This window comes from Crotalus tigris, unplaced genomic scaffold (assembly GCF_016545835.1).
Source record: "Crotalus tigris isolate CLP2741 ecotype Arizona unplaced genomic scaffold, ASM1654583v1 scf7180000017548.2638350, whole genome shotgun sequence".
NCBI classification, from domain to species: Eukaryota; Metazoa; Chordata; class Lepidosauria; order Squamata; family Viperidae; genus Crotalus; species Crotalus tigris.
The window spans coordinates 884,655-902,273 of NW_024096466.1; the positions used below are offsets into that span (position 1 = coordinate 884,655).

The 17,619-nt window shown below is 38.2% G+C and overlaps 1 protein-coding gene across 1 annotated transcript in view; it reads right to left on the minus strand.

The window, feature by feature from the left end:
- Positions 1-17,619, minus strand: part of MTHFD1 (methylenetetrahydrofolate dehydrogenase, cyclohydrolase and formyltetrahydrofolate synthetase 1) — a 58,025-nt gene that overhangs the window by 29,985 nt on the left and 10,421 nt on the right. Inside the window, exons 3-13 of the mRNA XM_039336997.1 lie at positions 14,704-14,763; positions 13,303-13,356; positions 11,999-12,135; positions 11,091-11,191; positions 10,406-10,542; positions 9,276-9,387; positions 5,640-5,767; positions 3,758-3,855; positions 2,841-3,014; positions 2,203-2,339; positions 697-743 (exon numbers count right to left, since the gene is read on the minus strand). Coding sequence (XP_039192931.1) covers positions 697-743; positions 2,203-2,339; positions 2,841-3,014; positions 3,758-3,855; positions 5,640-5,767; positions 9,276-9,387; positions 10,406-10,542; positions 11,091-11,191; positions 11,999-12,135; positions 13,303-13,356; positions 14,704-14,763 — 1,185 coding nt within the window. The remainder of the gene's footprint in view (positions 1-696; positions 744-2,202; positions 2,340-2,840; positions 3,015-3,757; positions 3,856-5,639; positions 5,768-9,275; positions 9,388-10,405; positions 10,543-11,090; positions 11,192-11,998; positions 12,136-13,302; positions 13,357-14,703; positions 14,764-17,619) is intronic.

The window sequence follows — 17,619 nt, forward strand, 5'->3', positions numbered from 1 at the left end:
CCTGAATCTGCCTAATTTTCTAAGTCAGGTGCCTTGTGACGGCCAATTCTATAAGTGTGTTTCAATGTACAAGGAATTACTTTCTCTTTGATATGCCAGACCAGTTTAATTGAGTTGCCACACTTTAAGTGGCAAGTGTTACAAAACATTAGTGCTTTATAAAGTGAGGATTACCACAATTCCTTAACTTGTGGTCCAAGTGTTTAGGATGAAAAGATCTTCAATGTTATACTTTACAATACATTGTAAAGGCATTTATCTAATAAGCCCCAAAATTGTTCATTTACAGCAAGGCTGATATATGAGGAAAATTTAATTTGTTCCACATGTTTAAACAAACTAATTTAATTTCTAATATCTGAACACACACAGAGACTGGAACAATTATCCAGATTGCACATTTCTCTAAATTTTAAATCAGTTCAAAAATGATGTTCATAGTCGAATGGATTTACAATTAAATACATGCAGAAATGACAAGGATTGGAAATAATATCTATCCCCAAGCTAAATGTCTATGACTATTGGGAATCATACGTCAGGATCAAACCACACAGGTTCTCTACATGTAATATCAGGGAAAAGAATTCCCATCACTCTAAATTTCTGAACATATGGTAGATCTTGACATCCTGGAACACATATATGAGAAATACACACCCAGTGTATTTATAAAGGAATAAATTTGAAGTTCACCTCTTCCATAGGAATAACCTGAGAATAGCCACCTCCAGCTGCCCCACCTATATAATGGGGAAGATGAAACATAATGCCATGCATTAAAATCTGAATATTAAACAGTTTAACATCTATTCATTGGAAGAAAAAAACCCTACTTATTTTAAAATTGATGCATTATCCTTAGCAAGGACCAAAGTTCAGTGATCATACCCTCTTGCATTCTATTAAGGTAACAGATGAATGAAAATAGGTCAAGCACTTGTCTATAATCTACTTAATATCACCAGTGCTAAAAACATCACACTTAAATGATGATAAGGGGACTGGAAGCTAAAACATGTAAGAAGGTTGCTGGAATTGGGTATGTCTAGTTTAATGAAGAGAAGGGCAAGGGGGGACATGGTAGCAGTGTTCCAATATCTCAGGGGCTGCCACAAAGAAGAGGGAGTCAAGCTATTCTCCAAAGCACCTGAAGGCAGGACAAGAAGCAACGGATGGAAACTAATCAAGAAGAGAAGCAACCTAGAACTAAGGAGAAACTTCCTGATAGTTAGAACAATTAACCAATGGAACAACTTGCCTCCAGAAGTGGTGAATGCTCCAACACTGGAAGTTTTTAAGAAGAAACTGGACAGCCATTTGTCTGAAATGGGATAGGGTTTCCTGGCTGAGCAGGGGGTTGGACTAGATGACCTCCAAGGTACCTTCCAACCCCATTATTATTATTATTATTATTATTATTATTATTATTATTATTATTACTACTACTACTACTACTACTACTACTACTACTACTACTAAATGGGTATTATCATGATGGTGAAAATTCTACAGATGTTTCTGCTGGTATTCTCTACTTGTGCATTCTAGCCAACTTTTTACAGGTAGTCCTCATTTAGCAATCACAATTGGGACTAGTAACTCGGTTAAGTTACTGTTAAGTGAAGTGGTCATTAAGTGACTGCACCTATGATCTTCCTTCAGCTTTCCTTTGCTTTACAGACCTGTGAAGGTCTTAAAAGTTGTAAGGTTATTTTTTTCTATCAGTATTGTAATTGAATGGTTGCTAAAAGAGGCAGTCATTAAATAAGGATTATCAATATTTCTCTCTGAGCCTGCCAAAGTTTATACAACCAGCAGAATAAAAGTAAGCAAACTTTTTGCTTGGAGTTTACCAAAGACTAGAGATTATTAGGACAAATGTTTCCTTGGGGGGGGGAGGTAGTAAACAAACCAAATCTACTGATCTGTAGCAACACATGATATCAGAGAGACTAGGCTGAATACGTTTTCTGTTTGCTTCTGAGTAGGACAACAACTTGATCTTTCTTCATCCTACCAATTAACCTCATAGCACAATGCCATATTGCAATGACTATCCAGAAGCACAAGTCAAGGTTTTCTTATCAAATGTTAGCTGCTTCAGATGAGATGGCTTGGATGGCTTGAATTTGGATCAACTGTGTACAACTGGCAAGCTACAGCTTTGCTTCTGGTAATGAAATGTACATGTAAATGTACCTTTAATTCCAAAAGTCGGCCCTTGAGAAGGTTGACGAACACATGCAAAGGCATTCTGACCAAGGTGCGCACCCAAAGCTTGAACCAGCCCTACGGCTGTAGTACTCTTCCCTTCCCCCAGTGGTGTGGGAGTTATGCTAGGGAAAAAAAAAATAAGAACACTTCTGAAAAACAGATAAAAGCCCAGATCATCTCATTACAATATGTAGCAATATGTTCAGGGAGAGCAACTTGGCCACTAAAAGGCTTTTTTGTACAAGTTTAGTTTAAAGGGACAGGACATTTTCTGCAATAGTATAATTATGAATGGGGATTCTCCTGGCTCCTTCTCAACATTTTGGGAAAACTTCCATTGATTTATCTTCAGATTGTATTGTGGGGTTGACAAATTGATAATTTTTATATTTGTCTCCTAGGGGCCCAGTTTCACACTTGGAATATACTAGTGCTATGCTTTGGTGTATTTTAAAACTATGTTAGCCTTTTCAGACATTTTTCTAAATACTTTAAATGACTGTAAATGCTTTTACAGACTTTTCATGGGGAGCTGCTATTCTTTCCCAAAGTCGATTGAAACAACAAAAAAACCAAAAACCTTGCTAGCTTACCAGGTGCAGAAACAACTTAAGGCAACTTACCCTGTTACTACAATGTATTTTCCATCTGGTTGATCTTTGAGTCGTTTCAGTGTTGACAGTGAGATTTTGGCTTTGCATTGACCATACAACTCTACTTCGTCTGAAATCAGGCCAATTTCTCTGGCCAGCTCATCAATGGGCTTAGGAGTACATGACCGTGAAACTTCGATGTCGCTGAAAAACAACAGTTATATTGAGAAAGGAGAAGACAGCATTTTTAATCTCTTATTAAATATTAGGAATATACAACTCACATCTAAATTGGGCCTTTCTCTTGGGACCTGGAAAGCGCAGGCTCTCTGAATGCTCTTCTATGTGAAAACTTTCCCAAAGCTTGGCAACTAATATAGCAGGAAGAAGGATGGGCCAAAATCCTTCTGCTGGATATGCTTGCTTTCCTACACATTTCAACAAATAAGTCCAGCTTTCTGCAGCCCACAACTACTCCTACTTTCCGCAGTCCTGCAGTCCACAACTACTCATCTTCCAAATCTCAATAGCTATATAATCAGCAGTGGCAACTGAAGTACAAAAATGCATTTAGGAAAAACATGAGGCCACCTACAAAACCCAGAACCAAAACCCAAAGACAGCTGGCGTTCCTAGAACTTTCCAGTGTTTAAGAGTTAGTTGGAAAAGAGATAAGAAAATAGGCATAGAACAGAGTGCTTTGAAGGAGGCATAAGAAAGGCATGATATGAAAAGAAACATTCCATGTTGTAACACTATTACAAGTCCACTTGAATGTGCTATTGTTTTTACTTTCCCTGCTGTCCATTTTCTTTATACCAGCAGAAATACCAATAGAGGCTATAAAAAAGTTTTCTCCTGCTCTGTCTCACTGGGACACAGCAAGTCACAAATACAGGCTTCCATTCATTCCCTTTGTAGACTATTTTTTATTACTTCTTTCTTACCTTGGAACAGGAGTTATAGGAGTGAGCAGGCTATAATGAATATTCCACTTGCCAGGTTTGTACTTCTCAAGAAAACGTTGAGCACTTTCTACTGTACTCTGAATTGGTGTTTTAAAAAAGAAAATAAAAGTCAATTACTGTAACTAATAATCTATCTGTTTTGCCTTGCTTAGAAAATTTAGGTTACACAATATAATCTGCAAAGGGCAGGAAACAGCTCTATATCCTTTAAAGACAGAATTAGGTAAATATATGTGTACCTCATTTGCATTTTTGGTGCACAATTTATATTTACTCCACAGAAACTTCCTTGTACATAACTTCCTAAACACTTTAATACACATCAAGATTCTATCCATGTTCCTTGTCCAGGGCTTTAATTTGCTGTGATATACACTGCAAAGTGGCCTTGTTGCCATTTCCCCCTCAATTTAACCCAAACTTTCTTAGCTGGTGCCCTCCAGATGTGTTACAGTGGCAACATTTAAGAAGATTGCTGGTGCCCTGTGCTAGGTGGGCATTATAGCAGGTTGGTATATGTTTTACATTTGAAAAATAAATAACTCTGGAAGGCACCAGTTTAATATAAGTGCTTTTTATTGTTTGTCCGAGGTACAGTTGGCTGCAGCTTATTGTGATGTCATTATTGCAAGCCAGGCATCAGGTGCTTTATCCAATCATGTGGCACAAAACTGAATGCTTTATTGTAATCAATCAAGCTACATACAAGCTGGTCTTCCTTCTCTTTCAATTTTCTAAAATCATCTTGGCTGTATATGTGAACAGTTTTGAACAGCAATTCTATTTCAGATGTGTTTTTCCATACAGGTTCTCCACTTAAACACCATCACCATTGGCAAAATCACAATCAGTCAATTGCAAAAGGCAGCTTTACTTGAACAGCTTACATCCTGAGATGATACCTTTAACACCACAAACAACCATATCTGCCTATCCCAGGTCCCTGGGAGAGACTTAATAGGGGGACAAAAATGCAAAATCCAGCCTGAACATCTGGCTGATTGTGCAATGAACCATAATTTTCCTTCTTTCTAGGTGATATTGCTTGATCAGGTATTATTTAGTCTGCATGTTTTTCAACTTTTCTTCCATCCATTCTAGCTTGCTTGCATCTGATCTTTAGCATGTTGTCTTATTTTCCAGCCTGATCTTCATTTTGGTGATGCACCATTTGGCTTTTTTTCTTGTTTGTTAATTTTGTATCCAAGGTATTCAATTATAACTGCAACAGTGCTGTACATTAATTGGTTTGTTTATTTCTGATTCTGGATGTTGTCCTTTCCAGAGCTGGTGCATTCTTTTCAAATACCTTTTCTCACTGGATTTGCTTTGTAATAGCAGATCATTATTTCTTTGTTTTCAGTGTTTGCATTTTGCAATGGGTAACAACTTTTCTTCGAGTAGTCCTGCAGCTGCTGGCACTGAGTCCTATTGCCTACTTATCACCAGATGTCCAGAAAGTCCAACATCTACTGTGGTCCTTGTTGACCTGGGTAACGACCCATCCAATAAAGGTTTTTATAAATTGTGTCTCACCATATCATTTATGGGAGAGATACTCTTCATCTAGCTCCTCTGAGACTTGTGCAGTATAGCCAAAACTCTGGCAAAGCTCTCATCCTCCTTGGAGTATGCAAGCCCTCCCCAACCATGTCAAGTTAATGGAAGATTATTATTATCCCTAATTATACTGCATGTAGAATCTTATGAGACAGATTGGCCATGATCTAAAGATATTCTGGGAAAACTAGAGGATTTAAAGCTGTATGGGATAAAACGGAGAGCGCTGCTAGGCATCTGTACTACACAGAAACTCAGCGGAAAGTAAAAAAAAGACTCTTCCCCAAAGTGAGGTACTCACCTGCATCAGCATTGCAACTGTCATTGGTCCAACCCCACCGGGCACAGGGGTGATATAGGCTGCTCTCTCCTTTGCTGAAGCATAAGCAACATCTCCAACAACTCTTTTCCCACTGGCCTTTGTGTTATCTGTGAAGGAGAGATAAGAACACACTGGAGGAAAAACAATACTCTCAAAACATATCAATCCTATAAGAGGCAACAGAAAATAAAGCTCTAGGTTAGCTCGCAGTGACAAAATATTCATGTACACCAATATTGGTCTTGGCATTGCTGAGTTAACACATTCTCAGCTAGGTCTCCTCTTTGAAATTTGTTTAAAAACTGCTTTGTTAGCATGCTTGTGAATAAACATAAATGATCCAGGCTTGAAGGCAGAAGAAATCTGGAAAACAATAGCTTTCTTCAAGAAATATGAGTTGCTCGCAATGTCATGCATGTCTCACAATTGCAAATGGTGATATTTAAGTATCTGCCAGAAAACTAAGTTTCCAGATTAGTGAAGGAAGGAAAATAACAATAGCATTTAGACTTATATATATCGCTTCACGGTGCTTTTAGAACCCTCTTTAAGCAATTTACAGAGTCAGCCTATTGTTCCCAACAATCTGGGTCCTTCATTTTACCGACCTTGGAAGGATGGCAGGCTGAGGCAACCTTGAGTTGGTGAGACTCGAACTGCTGACAGCTGGCAGTCAGCAGAAGTGGCCTGCAGTACTGGATTCTAACCACTGCGCCACCACAGGAGAGGAACAATAATCCTGCTCTAATATGGTGGAATTGGCATTTTAAAATAATGTTTAACTCAAAATTTCAGCACATTTACTAAAGGCACTTTTTCATCAGGTTTTCAAGAGGAAGTTTAGTTTTGGCAATACAGTATAGAAAGTAACTTTTGCCTTTATTAAAAACATATTTACTGCTTCAGGCAGCTGGGGGCAGCTGCTTGGAGGATTAGCTATTTTGTTATTGCACTAAGCTGGAAAGAAATACTCTTGACACTTTACTTGCTCCATCAGTTGCTCAAGGACAAAGGTGAGAATAGAAAAAAAATAGAAATACATGTCCCAGAATACGTTGCAGGATCCAATCTGGGTTAGTCACTGGGACCAGAGGTTTAGTCTTCCGACCTTTTGGATTCGTCCTGGAGCCCATTCCAGTAGAGAAAAGGATGGGCTCCAGATGAGTCTGAAAGCTCAGAAGACTAAATCTTTGGTCCCAACCCAGATTGGATCCTACAAAAAAATATTGCATAGCAGAGAGCAACATTTCTTTACTGCACATTACAAAAACATACAATGAAATATCCTGGATTCCACAGGATTCTTGGATTTCATTTAAGGAAAGAAAAAGAATAAAAATTAGAAACAAGTCTCTAATGGCCAGGCAAATTAAAATGTTGGAGGCGGTTTTCTTCTTTCTTAGAAGCTAGTTAGCAGAAAACTAAAGCACGTTACTCTTAAAAAAAAAAAAGACACAAATGCATACTGATTGTTCAATAAATAGATTTTAATATTATCATAATTTCATTCCAGATCTATGTAAACGACTTCATCTCAAAGCACCTTTTCTACTGTTTTTAATTATGGTTTTAATCCTGGCATGGGGTTCTCTTATAGGGCTACCTCAATAAGCCATCAAACAAAAGGCTGTAAATAATTATAGCTGCCTCTTGAAGCTTCACAAAAGTAGCCTGGGTCTTCAGCAGTTATCAAACTAATGGCAGGATTTAATGGGAGCCTCAATTTTCTCACAACCAGGTTGCTAGCTGCTTGCCACATCCTGCCTGTCAGTATCACTGCCATCAAAACACTTTCCTTTGGCATCAAGTTATTGCCAGAACATTGAGAGCTGAAAAGTACAGCAACTGTCCTTAGGAAGTCTGAAGTAGACCACAAATGCTTTGTGTCCCAGGGAGTGAAGAGAGCCTACATCTTTATTCATTCTGGGGCTTGAAGATGGTCTGAGGGACCAATGTGCACATTAAAAAAAAATCTACACATCTTAAAGCTGCCAAATTTAAGAAAGACTGACTAAAACTCACATCCTCGTCCAAAATGGGTAAAACATTTTGGGCTTGCTGAGTTCCTGATGTTCCCTGAACACTTTCTTTTTACAGATGTTTTTATTATCAGGCTGTGTATCATCACAGAGACATGTGTGGCCCATGGGCCTTAGCTTACTGCAAGCTCAAATTCAACATCTCTCCCCCCCATGTGGGAATGAGCCAACTGGGGTGTTCTTGAGAAATGACTCAGCTACCTAGTGTTGTACCTTATGTGCTTTTTTTACATCTTCAAAAACAGATGATGAAGTGAGCCACAATTGCCAAGAAACATGAAGAAAATGAGCATCTTTATTTAACCCTTTGATTAGTTAAGTGCAATTAACGATAGATCACTTATAAAATCAACCTTTCTAGAAGTGCAGCAAGTAGGAGGATAGCAACTGTTTGACAGGTGTGACTAACCCTCTTAGTTTCTTAAACTGGAGAGCAGATGGGTAGAGAAGCCCCACTTTACTAAAGAGGAATCTTATGCAACCAATCTCTGGTTTGTTAATTAATTTCTCAGTAAGGAAGTAATGGCTTCATCCAAAATCCTAATCGAGACCATCTATCCAATTGAACATGTCCTAGGCTAAAAGTTATTCATGGTTTGTTTGGTTTTGGCTTACTACTATGAACCATGATATATGGCTTGTTTAGTGCATTGTCTAAGCTTAGCCAAATCTGAATTTTTCAACAAACCATTTGTGAATATAGTTGCAGAGTTCCTTGGAGAAAGGGCAGGGTATAAAAATCACAAATAGAAACAATACAAGAGGCAGTTTGTTCTTCCTTGGATTCCATTATGTGATGATACAGAAAAGATTAACATATACATTAATTCCTAGCATTGCCCTTCTCTCAGTTTCCTCCATGTCTGTCTATCTATCTATCTCCATCTACATACACACACTCTGAGCTATCAGAAGACAGATGGACAGACAGACAGGTACTCTTCTGGAAGAGCTGTGCTGCAGTTTTCATCTTTTTAAATAACTGTTATTTAGAAGCAGGGTGCCATGAAGCTGCCTATGTTGCTTGTATTGTTACTACTACACTGATGTTGGAATTCCTTTAGGGATTATATTCTGTATGTAAAATACTTTATGTAGCCACAGAGATAGAGGGTCTGGCAACCTGGTAGCTTCTGGATATTTCTGATTACTTCTTAAATAAAATCTGATCCATCTGGAGTTCAGAATACTTCCAAAGTCTGGAAGGCACACCACTGCTATGCCTCACCTAGTATTTCTATATTTGACTAGGAAACAACAAATTGAACACTGCAGGGAAATTATTAGGACGAATTGCCAATATAGCAATCTCCACCTGTAAGAGATCAAAAGGCTATATATTAAACATTGCTGTCTTCAATTTTCTATAGCATAATTTTATTTCCTCTTCATTTTCTAATCCCTAATAGCTCCAACCCTCCAAAAGACAAGACAGTGGGATCTACTTCCAAATTAAGATCTTTAATTGGCTGACTGAACCACTACTGAATTTTTCTTCCAACTATATTCACGTACACTTCTATGCTAATTAACATATGTTTATTAACAGGTTTTCAAAGTCATTTTTCAACATTACCTGGAATGTGATTGATTCCACAGTCGATCACTACTGAACCTGGTTTTATCCATTCACCTTTCACCATCTCAGCTTTGCCAGCTGCAACCACCAAGATATCTGCTTTACTGACCTGCAAGCACAATTTGTATTAACCTAGTTCCATAAAGAAACTTGGTCATTAAATTTGATTTCTTTCTTTCCTGCTGTGCCCCCCCCCCCTTTAAAGTGATTTATCTATTTAACAAAGTCCTAAGATATGAATATAAGTCCTTTTGATTAATTAAAATAGGAATATATGTGTGTGTGTGTGTGTATGTACTAAGCAGCATGTGGCCCCCTTCTCAGAAATAAACATCAATACAGAAATAATTTTCCCAACATTTTGCAATTATCAGATATTCTGCCTATCAGCAAGAGTTCATCTTTTAGAGCACATATGTAAATCAATGAAGTGCATTCCCTTCCTGTCTAAAATATTATAGCATACCAGGGAGAAGCCTTGAATATTGTTTTTGACAGGCTAACTTTCCATAAATAAGGAACCATGACAGAAGGTTTATTTTGCAACTCCTCATAGCCAGTTATGAAATGGTACCATTCTAAATTAAACCATTAGCAGATACTTAGACATAGCATATGACACATGATATGATTATACATGTTTCCTCCCCAAATTCTGTAGTTCTTTGACTAGAGAGCTTAACAATTGTTCATATAAAACTGGCTTCTTCAGAATCTGCAAAGACCACAAACATGGTTATATTTGTTTTTCGCAGACTCTTCTTGTTTTTAAGTTGAGCCACAAAGTCACTATCCAAATATAAAATACTAATTTGGGTCAAGTACCTTCTTGAACAAGGCCCTAAAGAAGCAATCCAATATTGCAAAGTGAGGTCTGCTACTTCCCAGTATTCTTTCCAAGAGGAATTTACAGATTTTCCTAGGATTTTCTATATTCAGACATATACTTTTCTGTGGGATTAAATCTACTTCCTATGATCACCTATCCTATTACGTGTATTTGTTGAACTATAACCATCTGGAAAAAGGAACCTGTTGGGGAGAGAAGACTGATGCATTCCCTGGCAAAAACACTCTTTGCATAGGTTAATCCCAGAATCATTACAGCCGCAGTTTTCCTGCCTTACTTCGTCAGCCAGCGATGCAGTCTTGGAATGGCAAGTGGTCACAGTTGCATGGTTCCAAAGCAGCAGGTCATGCATTGGAGCCCCAACGATCTTACTGCGTCCAATCACTACTGCTTTTTTGCCTGCTACTTGAACACCTGAAATGTAGAATCCAGAATTCACATTTACATCACAAAAGCTGTGCTGCTCTGTTCAGTCTATGGTCCCTCTCTGGCTTACAAAAAACACCTCCAAAGCCCCCAAATTATGCTTTTATTAAGGCATGTATTTGTTCAGCTCCATGCAGTTGGGTAAGATCAAAGAAACAAGAACTACAGAGATTTCAGTAAGGTCTCTTTGATGCTAGTCTGGGGTAAATACAGAATCTTGAAAATTGCAATAGAGGTTTTCTAGCCCTATTTATACAAATTAATTAAGGCAAAGTGTCTTTGAATGTTTTCACATATTTCTTCCAACGTTTTATTTAATTTTCACATTTCTGAATGCCTATCCCCCTCAAAGAGGGAATAATTCTCTTCACTTGGGCTAAGTTGCCACTTAAGATAAGGCATGAACTGACTTGTCCACTCAAGTGTTTATGTCTGTGTTTTCTTTCATTCCTTTTCCAGCTTCCCCATAATCACTCATAGTACCTAAAGTATATCCCTGGCTCTTGTGAATCAAGTCCTATACTTTTCTTGCTCACCTGTTTGCCGGATAAGTTCCATGCATCCTTTGGGTGTGCAAGGAATGAAGCAGTTGCTGAGGTCACCCCGTGACAGCTTCCCTGCATTAATACTGCTCAAGCTAAAATGTAAAAAGCAAAACAGCTGAATTATCAGCCCCTGACATTTTATCTTCCCATCTAAACCTTTGTAGATGGCTCTGAATTTTTTTTCTTCCCCTCTAAATTTTTGTAGGGGAGGAACTACAAGAAACCCTGTGGTGCATTAAATAGTGATATCACTGAATTAGAAAGATTGATGGTCTAACTTACCTTAATGCACTTTTTTGTGCTCTTGTGGAGACATATGTTCATAACAAAATATGGTGAATTTTTTAAATTATCTCCCTTACAATTTAATAACAGTTGGTTTGCTATAGTGGTTAAGGTACCAGGCTAAAAACTAGGAAACAGAGATTACTAGTCCCACCTTAGGCACAAAGCCAGCTGTGTAATATTGGGCCAATCATTCTCTCTCAGCCGAAGGAAGAAAGCAACGGCAAACAGAAGTTATTAAAGCTAAACCTTTGACTATCTTCTGCCTGAATGTTTACTTATACTAGTGAAGTTTTCTTCCTGTGAGAATAAAAGCAAAGTGGAAACCTAACATATATACTAGCGACTGGATACTTTTAAAAGCAGCCAGAAAATTATTTTGCTTTTCTTTAGTATAATGTTTTCCAGACTTGACAACTTTAAGATGTGTGGACTTCAGCTCCCAGAATTTCCTAGCTGGCATTTGATGTTCAAATCTACACATTTTAAAGCTGCCACAATTGAAAAACACTGCTTTAGTGTAGTCCTTCCTCAACTGGCCCTCCAGATGTTTTGGGACTATAACTCCCAACAAAAGAATGTTATCCCCAAGTAAATTAACATGCATATCATACCCATCGACGTCTTTCTCAGGTGCCACAGCATTGGTTATTTTCTCTGTGTTGATGGGCTTGTTTGAATCCAGAGGCAATTGCACTATAAACCCATGGATGGCAGGATCTTCATTCAAATTGTTAATGCATTTGAGCACCTGCATGTTTATAGGAATGGTGAACAGAAGGGAGAAGCCAGTTGAGAGGTAATGCTAAACAAACCACAGAAGACTTCCTGATTTTTTTCAGCCACTCTTGCTGGCAAGAGGTATCAAGTATGCGTGATAGTGTTGGGGGCACAGGAACAGTTCTCAGTCCCAACAAACCAGAATTATTCTCAATATTACCTCATAATTATGAATGGATCCAAATGCAGTGTTAGGGCTATTCATATAACCTGCTAAACTATGAGTGTCCAAACGTTTGGCTTGCCTGGGCTGCATTAGATGAAGAGGAATTGTCTTGGGCTTCTTATAAAATATATAATATATTTAATGTATATAAATCACACAATATTAAACACTTATGATTTTGTGGGGCGAGACTACTACCTGTCCAGGATCGCATGCAGGCTGTGAGCCATGGGTTGGATGTGCCTGCACTAAACCAAAGTCAAACAGCAACCTAGTGGGTTATGTCAACCCAGCTATGGTTTTTAAACATTTCACAGTTCATGGTACTGATCCCAACCTGCCTGGCTCACATTTGGAATCTCTTGAAATATGGTTGTTATGGAAAACAGAATCATTTATGAGATTATAAATGAGTTATTCCTTGTCACCAGCTCTGGGCTATTAAGTACTCTTTATCATTTTAACTTATCTTTGCTTTCTTTTCTTTTCCCTAAAAAAGTGAGCATACTTCTGAACAATATCCAGGATTGTAACCATCCATCTAATGATGATTCTGGAATCTATTAGAGGTTATTGGGGTTGGTATTGTATACTTTTCATTTATTATTTTTAATTAACTGAATCATTTTAAAATGAAGCAGCGTACAGGTTTATGACTGAGTTCAATGTGTCCATATAACCAACCATGTTTTATTCAAGAGTACATAAGTAGGAAACCATGACTTGACATGACATGCTATTTTTAGCCACGGTTTCTGCCTGGTAATTTTTTTAAGAAGTTCCCAAATTAAAAATGTTAAATTTAGACACCGAAGGTAGCTAATGTTAGAAAGAGAACAATCATTTCAACAAATGGTTCAGATTGTTTCAACAATACAGATTTCCAAGGGGCAACAGAAGACACATTACCAGGTGAGGCTGATGTGATAACATACAGCCGATGCATACATGTCTTAAAATGAACTGGATTACCTCAGCTTCTGTAGCAGTGTTTGGCAGCTTGATGTGATTAGCATTGATTCCGATCTGAGAAAACAAAATGCCAAATAAATGACAGTTTATGAACTGAGACATGATCAGATGAAGGTTAAAGAGTATCATTTGGCAAGCTTTATAATGTTCCTCATACAGAGTTCAAAAAAGTATATAGCAAGAGATTAAAATGTTCATTGGGCAAAGGCAGGAAAATGTATTCCTCGGTTGTCTAGCAACCAGGCAACTTTCTTGTCACACTGCAAAGCACAGTTTCATCATCTGTCATTGCAGTACAGTGTGGGAAAATAAGAAATAATCATGTGTTCAATTATGGCCTTGAAACAGAAATAAAAACAAATTATTTACATACCTTTATATATGTGTGTATACTCCTTTACAATAGCCTTAATTAAGCACTTGTTTAGAACAATTACCAATTGCCCTTGTGCAAATTGGCAAATAATCCTTGGCTACCACAACAGTCCTCCATAATATGATACTTATCCTAACTTTGTACAGCTGAAGACCATTGTCACCAACTCTTTCCACCAGAAGGAAGAACCTGAAGTCCTTGTGGACTTCAACTCCCAGAATTCCTTAGCCAGGCATGCTGGCTGAGGAATTCTGGGAGTTGAAGTCCACAAATCATAAAAGGGCCAAGTTTGAAGACCCCTGCTGCAGAGTTTCTACTACTACACAAACAGTGTCCACATGCTGCTTTTCGAATGGAAGGAGCACCCCAACATTATTTCCTGGGTTACAGACTGCCTGTCTATCATCTGTCTATCTGTCTATCATCTATCATCCATCCATCCATCTAAAATTTTTAATAAAGCAAAAGCCATAAGAGAAAATAATGAGAATAAAGAAAAATAGTGAATAATGAGAAAACAGAAAAACAAAGGAGAGATTATAAAGAAATTGCTTCCAATCTCCTTGATAGTGGTTATAATTTATATTTTACCACCTATCTAAATTTACATACAATTTCCTTCTTTCCATAAACTATTCTTTCTAATCTTCAAACTCATAGTTTTTCTCCTTTTTTCAGCAAAAAATCTATAAGAGGTTTCCAGTCACTAATAAATGTAGTGGTTCATCTTTCTCTAATCAAACAAGTTAATGTTGCCATTTTTGCTAGTTCTGTCATCTTCACCAACCATCCCTCCATTGTGGGTATTTCATAATCTTTCCATTTTTGCACATATAGCAGCAATCATATATAAACATAATCTTCCACTGCTCTTTTGTAATTGACTATCCATTAATCCTAATAAGAAAAGTTATGGTTACAATTACAGTTGGAAACTATGTATCTCAATTTCTCTACTCGAAGCCAAATTCACAAATAGGAACAAAATGTTTCATTGAATCTAATGCTATGAAAAGCAGAATTACCTCAGCGGCAGCCTTCAGCTTCATGCTAATGTAGAGATTTGAATCATCCCGGTCACCAACCTTTGGGGGAAATAAATCAAATTATTTTATAGGCCAGGGATCCCCAACCCCTGGGCTTCGGTTCACTACTGGATCGTGGCTTGTTCAGAACCGGACTACATGACCAGCTGGCTGGTACATGCACACAGCTCAACTTGCATGAGCAGCGGGCTGGCATACACATGTGCAGCTTGACTTGCACGGGACAGTTCCCCTCCCCCCCCACTGGGCCACCAAGCCTCAAAAGTTGAGGGCCACTGTTATAGGCCTTTGGTTCATGCTACTGAAGATTAAATGTACAGAAAGCATTTCAAAGTTGAAGGGTTCTGATCATGACTTCAAAATATTTTGGACAATTCTAGGATATATTTGTTTATCCTAGATTATTGTTTACTCTTCCAAAAAATTGGATTTTGCCAAAAGAAAACAAAATTACACTAATAATATGTTGTATTGCTCCAAAGTACCTTTTCATCTTAATCTGTTACTTTAATGATAGCTGGAAAACAATTTTGCATACAGTACAATGTAATGAATAACATGTGTCATTAATCTCATAACAATGATAACGTTTCCACATAAGCAAATTTGAATTATCTATTTATTAAATTTTTATTCCACCTTTAATCCTTTATAAATAACAAGGCAGTGAGCATAGCTAATACTCCTTCTTCCTACTTTGCCCACAACACAAGCATGTGAAGTAGGTTGGGCTGAGTATGTGTGTGAGAGAGAGTGAGAGAGTGACTGGCCCAAAGTCACCCAGTTGTCTTCATCCTTAAGGTGGTCTAGAACTCATAATCTCCTGATTTCTAGGCCAGCACCTCAACCACTACACCTATGCCTAAAATTTTCTCTCAGTTAGATTTAATATTTAATGGTCTTTTTGAGCAAAGCCACATTGTATCAATTATATTTTCACTGCTGCATTAGCTCAACTGGGATCTTATATCTGCCTTAGAATATACAAACTCTGTTCTTTTTTACAGGAGAATTCTTTAAGTGTGCTTAACTGGAATATGGCAGACTTTAAACCCTTCACTCTAAATATGAATATATTCGTATTTAATCTTACTTTTAAGCTAAAAAGCAATTTTACAAGGGTGTTAGTAATGTATAAGACAATGTCTTCCTCAAACTGAGCTCACTGTGACTTTACAGACACATCCAAGTAGCATAAATACAAGATAAAAGAAATAAAATGTTTGGTATCATGAAATACTTTCTCCTGTTTTAACCTGCATATAAAATTCAAGAGATGGCACTAAGGTTGTGCAGAACATTGAATTCAAAGGGGGAAAAGGCACTTTGGAACATGCAGAGAGATTCATGTAGCATCTCTTGGCAAACTTTTAAAGTAGATGCATCTTTTTCTGGAACCATGTAGTTGTTTTTCTAGCTACAGTGCAATCCCAGCAGTTTTAAGGACTTGCTGTCAGATGCTACATGAGCATCCCTACATGGTCTGAAGTTTTCTCCTTTAAATTCAGAGTTTGCATACTTCCAGAAAAATTCTCTCTCTCTCTCTCTCTCTCTCTCTCTCTCTCTCTCTCTATATATATATATATATATATATATATATATATATATATATATGTGTGTGTGTGTGTGTGTGTGTGTGTGTGTGTGTGTGTGTGTGTATATGCATATACGTATATACGTGTGTATATGTATATATGTATATACATATATGTTTAGATCTCCCATATTTGGGCAACAGGGTGTAACATACAGCATATATATATATATATATATATATATATATATATATATATATATATATATATATATATATATATATATAACAATTGAGATTGCAAACAATATTGCTAGTGATGCCTCCAAGAGCGGCAGACTCCTCAAAGAGGCTTGGTTCTCAGACTGTAACTCTATTAATCGATGTGTGGAGTTACATCCTGCACACCAGGTCATGAAAACTTGGGAGGCACGCATTTGTTCCAGACGGAGGAAGCACCCCACTGTTTGCAATGTCAATTGTTCCAACAAAGAGATAGACAACGAGGTAAGGACGATCCTACCATCCGGAGTGCCCCCGGCTATTAGCAATTCCTGCGCGCACCCATTGATGAATGAAGAATTCGTTGACAACAGCAACCCACCCCCTAGTGCCCTGGATGCCCCGAACACTCCTCCCCTTCCCCCTCCCTCTCCTCGATGTTGCGTCCGACCTACTGACTGCAACCGCCCCATTAAGGGTCCCATCACGCGTTCCCAAGTAGTACGGTGGAAACCTGAGGGCGCACGCGCGAAGACCGCAGTTGGAATTTCCTCCAAAGGGAGAGTTGAATCGGACGCCAAACTGACAGGAACGGAGATCGCAACGAACTGCTGTGCATCCCACGCACAGAAGGGCGGCGGGTTGGGGGCTATAGGGGAAGATGGGAGCACGCATGGGGTGGCATGCCCCCTGAGAGTGATATGTCAGACACGGGGGAGGAAGATAGCCAGATCTGGGATTTCATCGCAGGATCAGTCTGCAGTTACACATGTTACTCTAGTGCATAGTGACATGGAATGCTCGCCTCCCAGCCTAGGAGCCGCATGCAACAGAGAAGTAATCAGCTGCAAGAACTTAGAACTCAGAAACACTTCTGACATGAGTGATGAGAGGATCAATTGACCGGGCCCCATAACGAGGTCTATGAGCCGTGTGCAGGCGCGTTTGTGCCTATAAACGAGCTCCCCCACCCTCTGGCTTTTAACACCCTGACAATGATGGCAGTAATATAGCCATCGAAAGCTAGGTTATTTATTTATTAAACTTTTAATTGTTTTACCTCCTGGTGCTCGTTTTTATCTTTTGAATATGTATACACCCAGGAGACTACGTTCCTCAATTTTTATGTTAATTTTTAA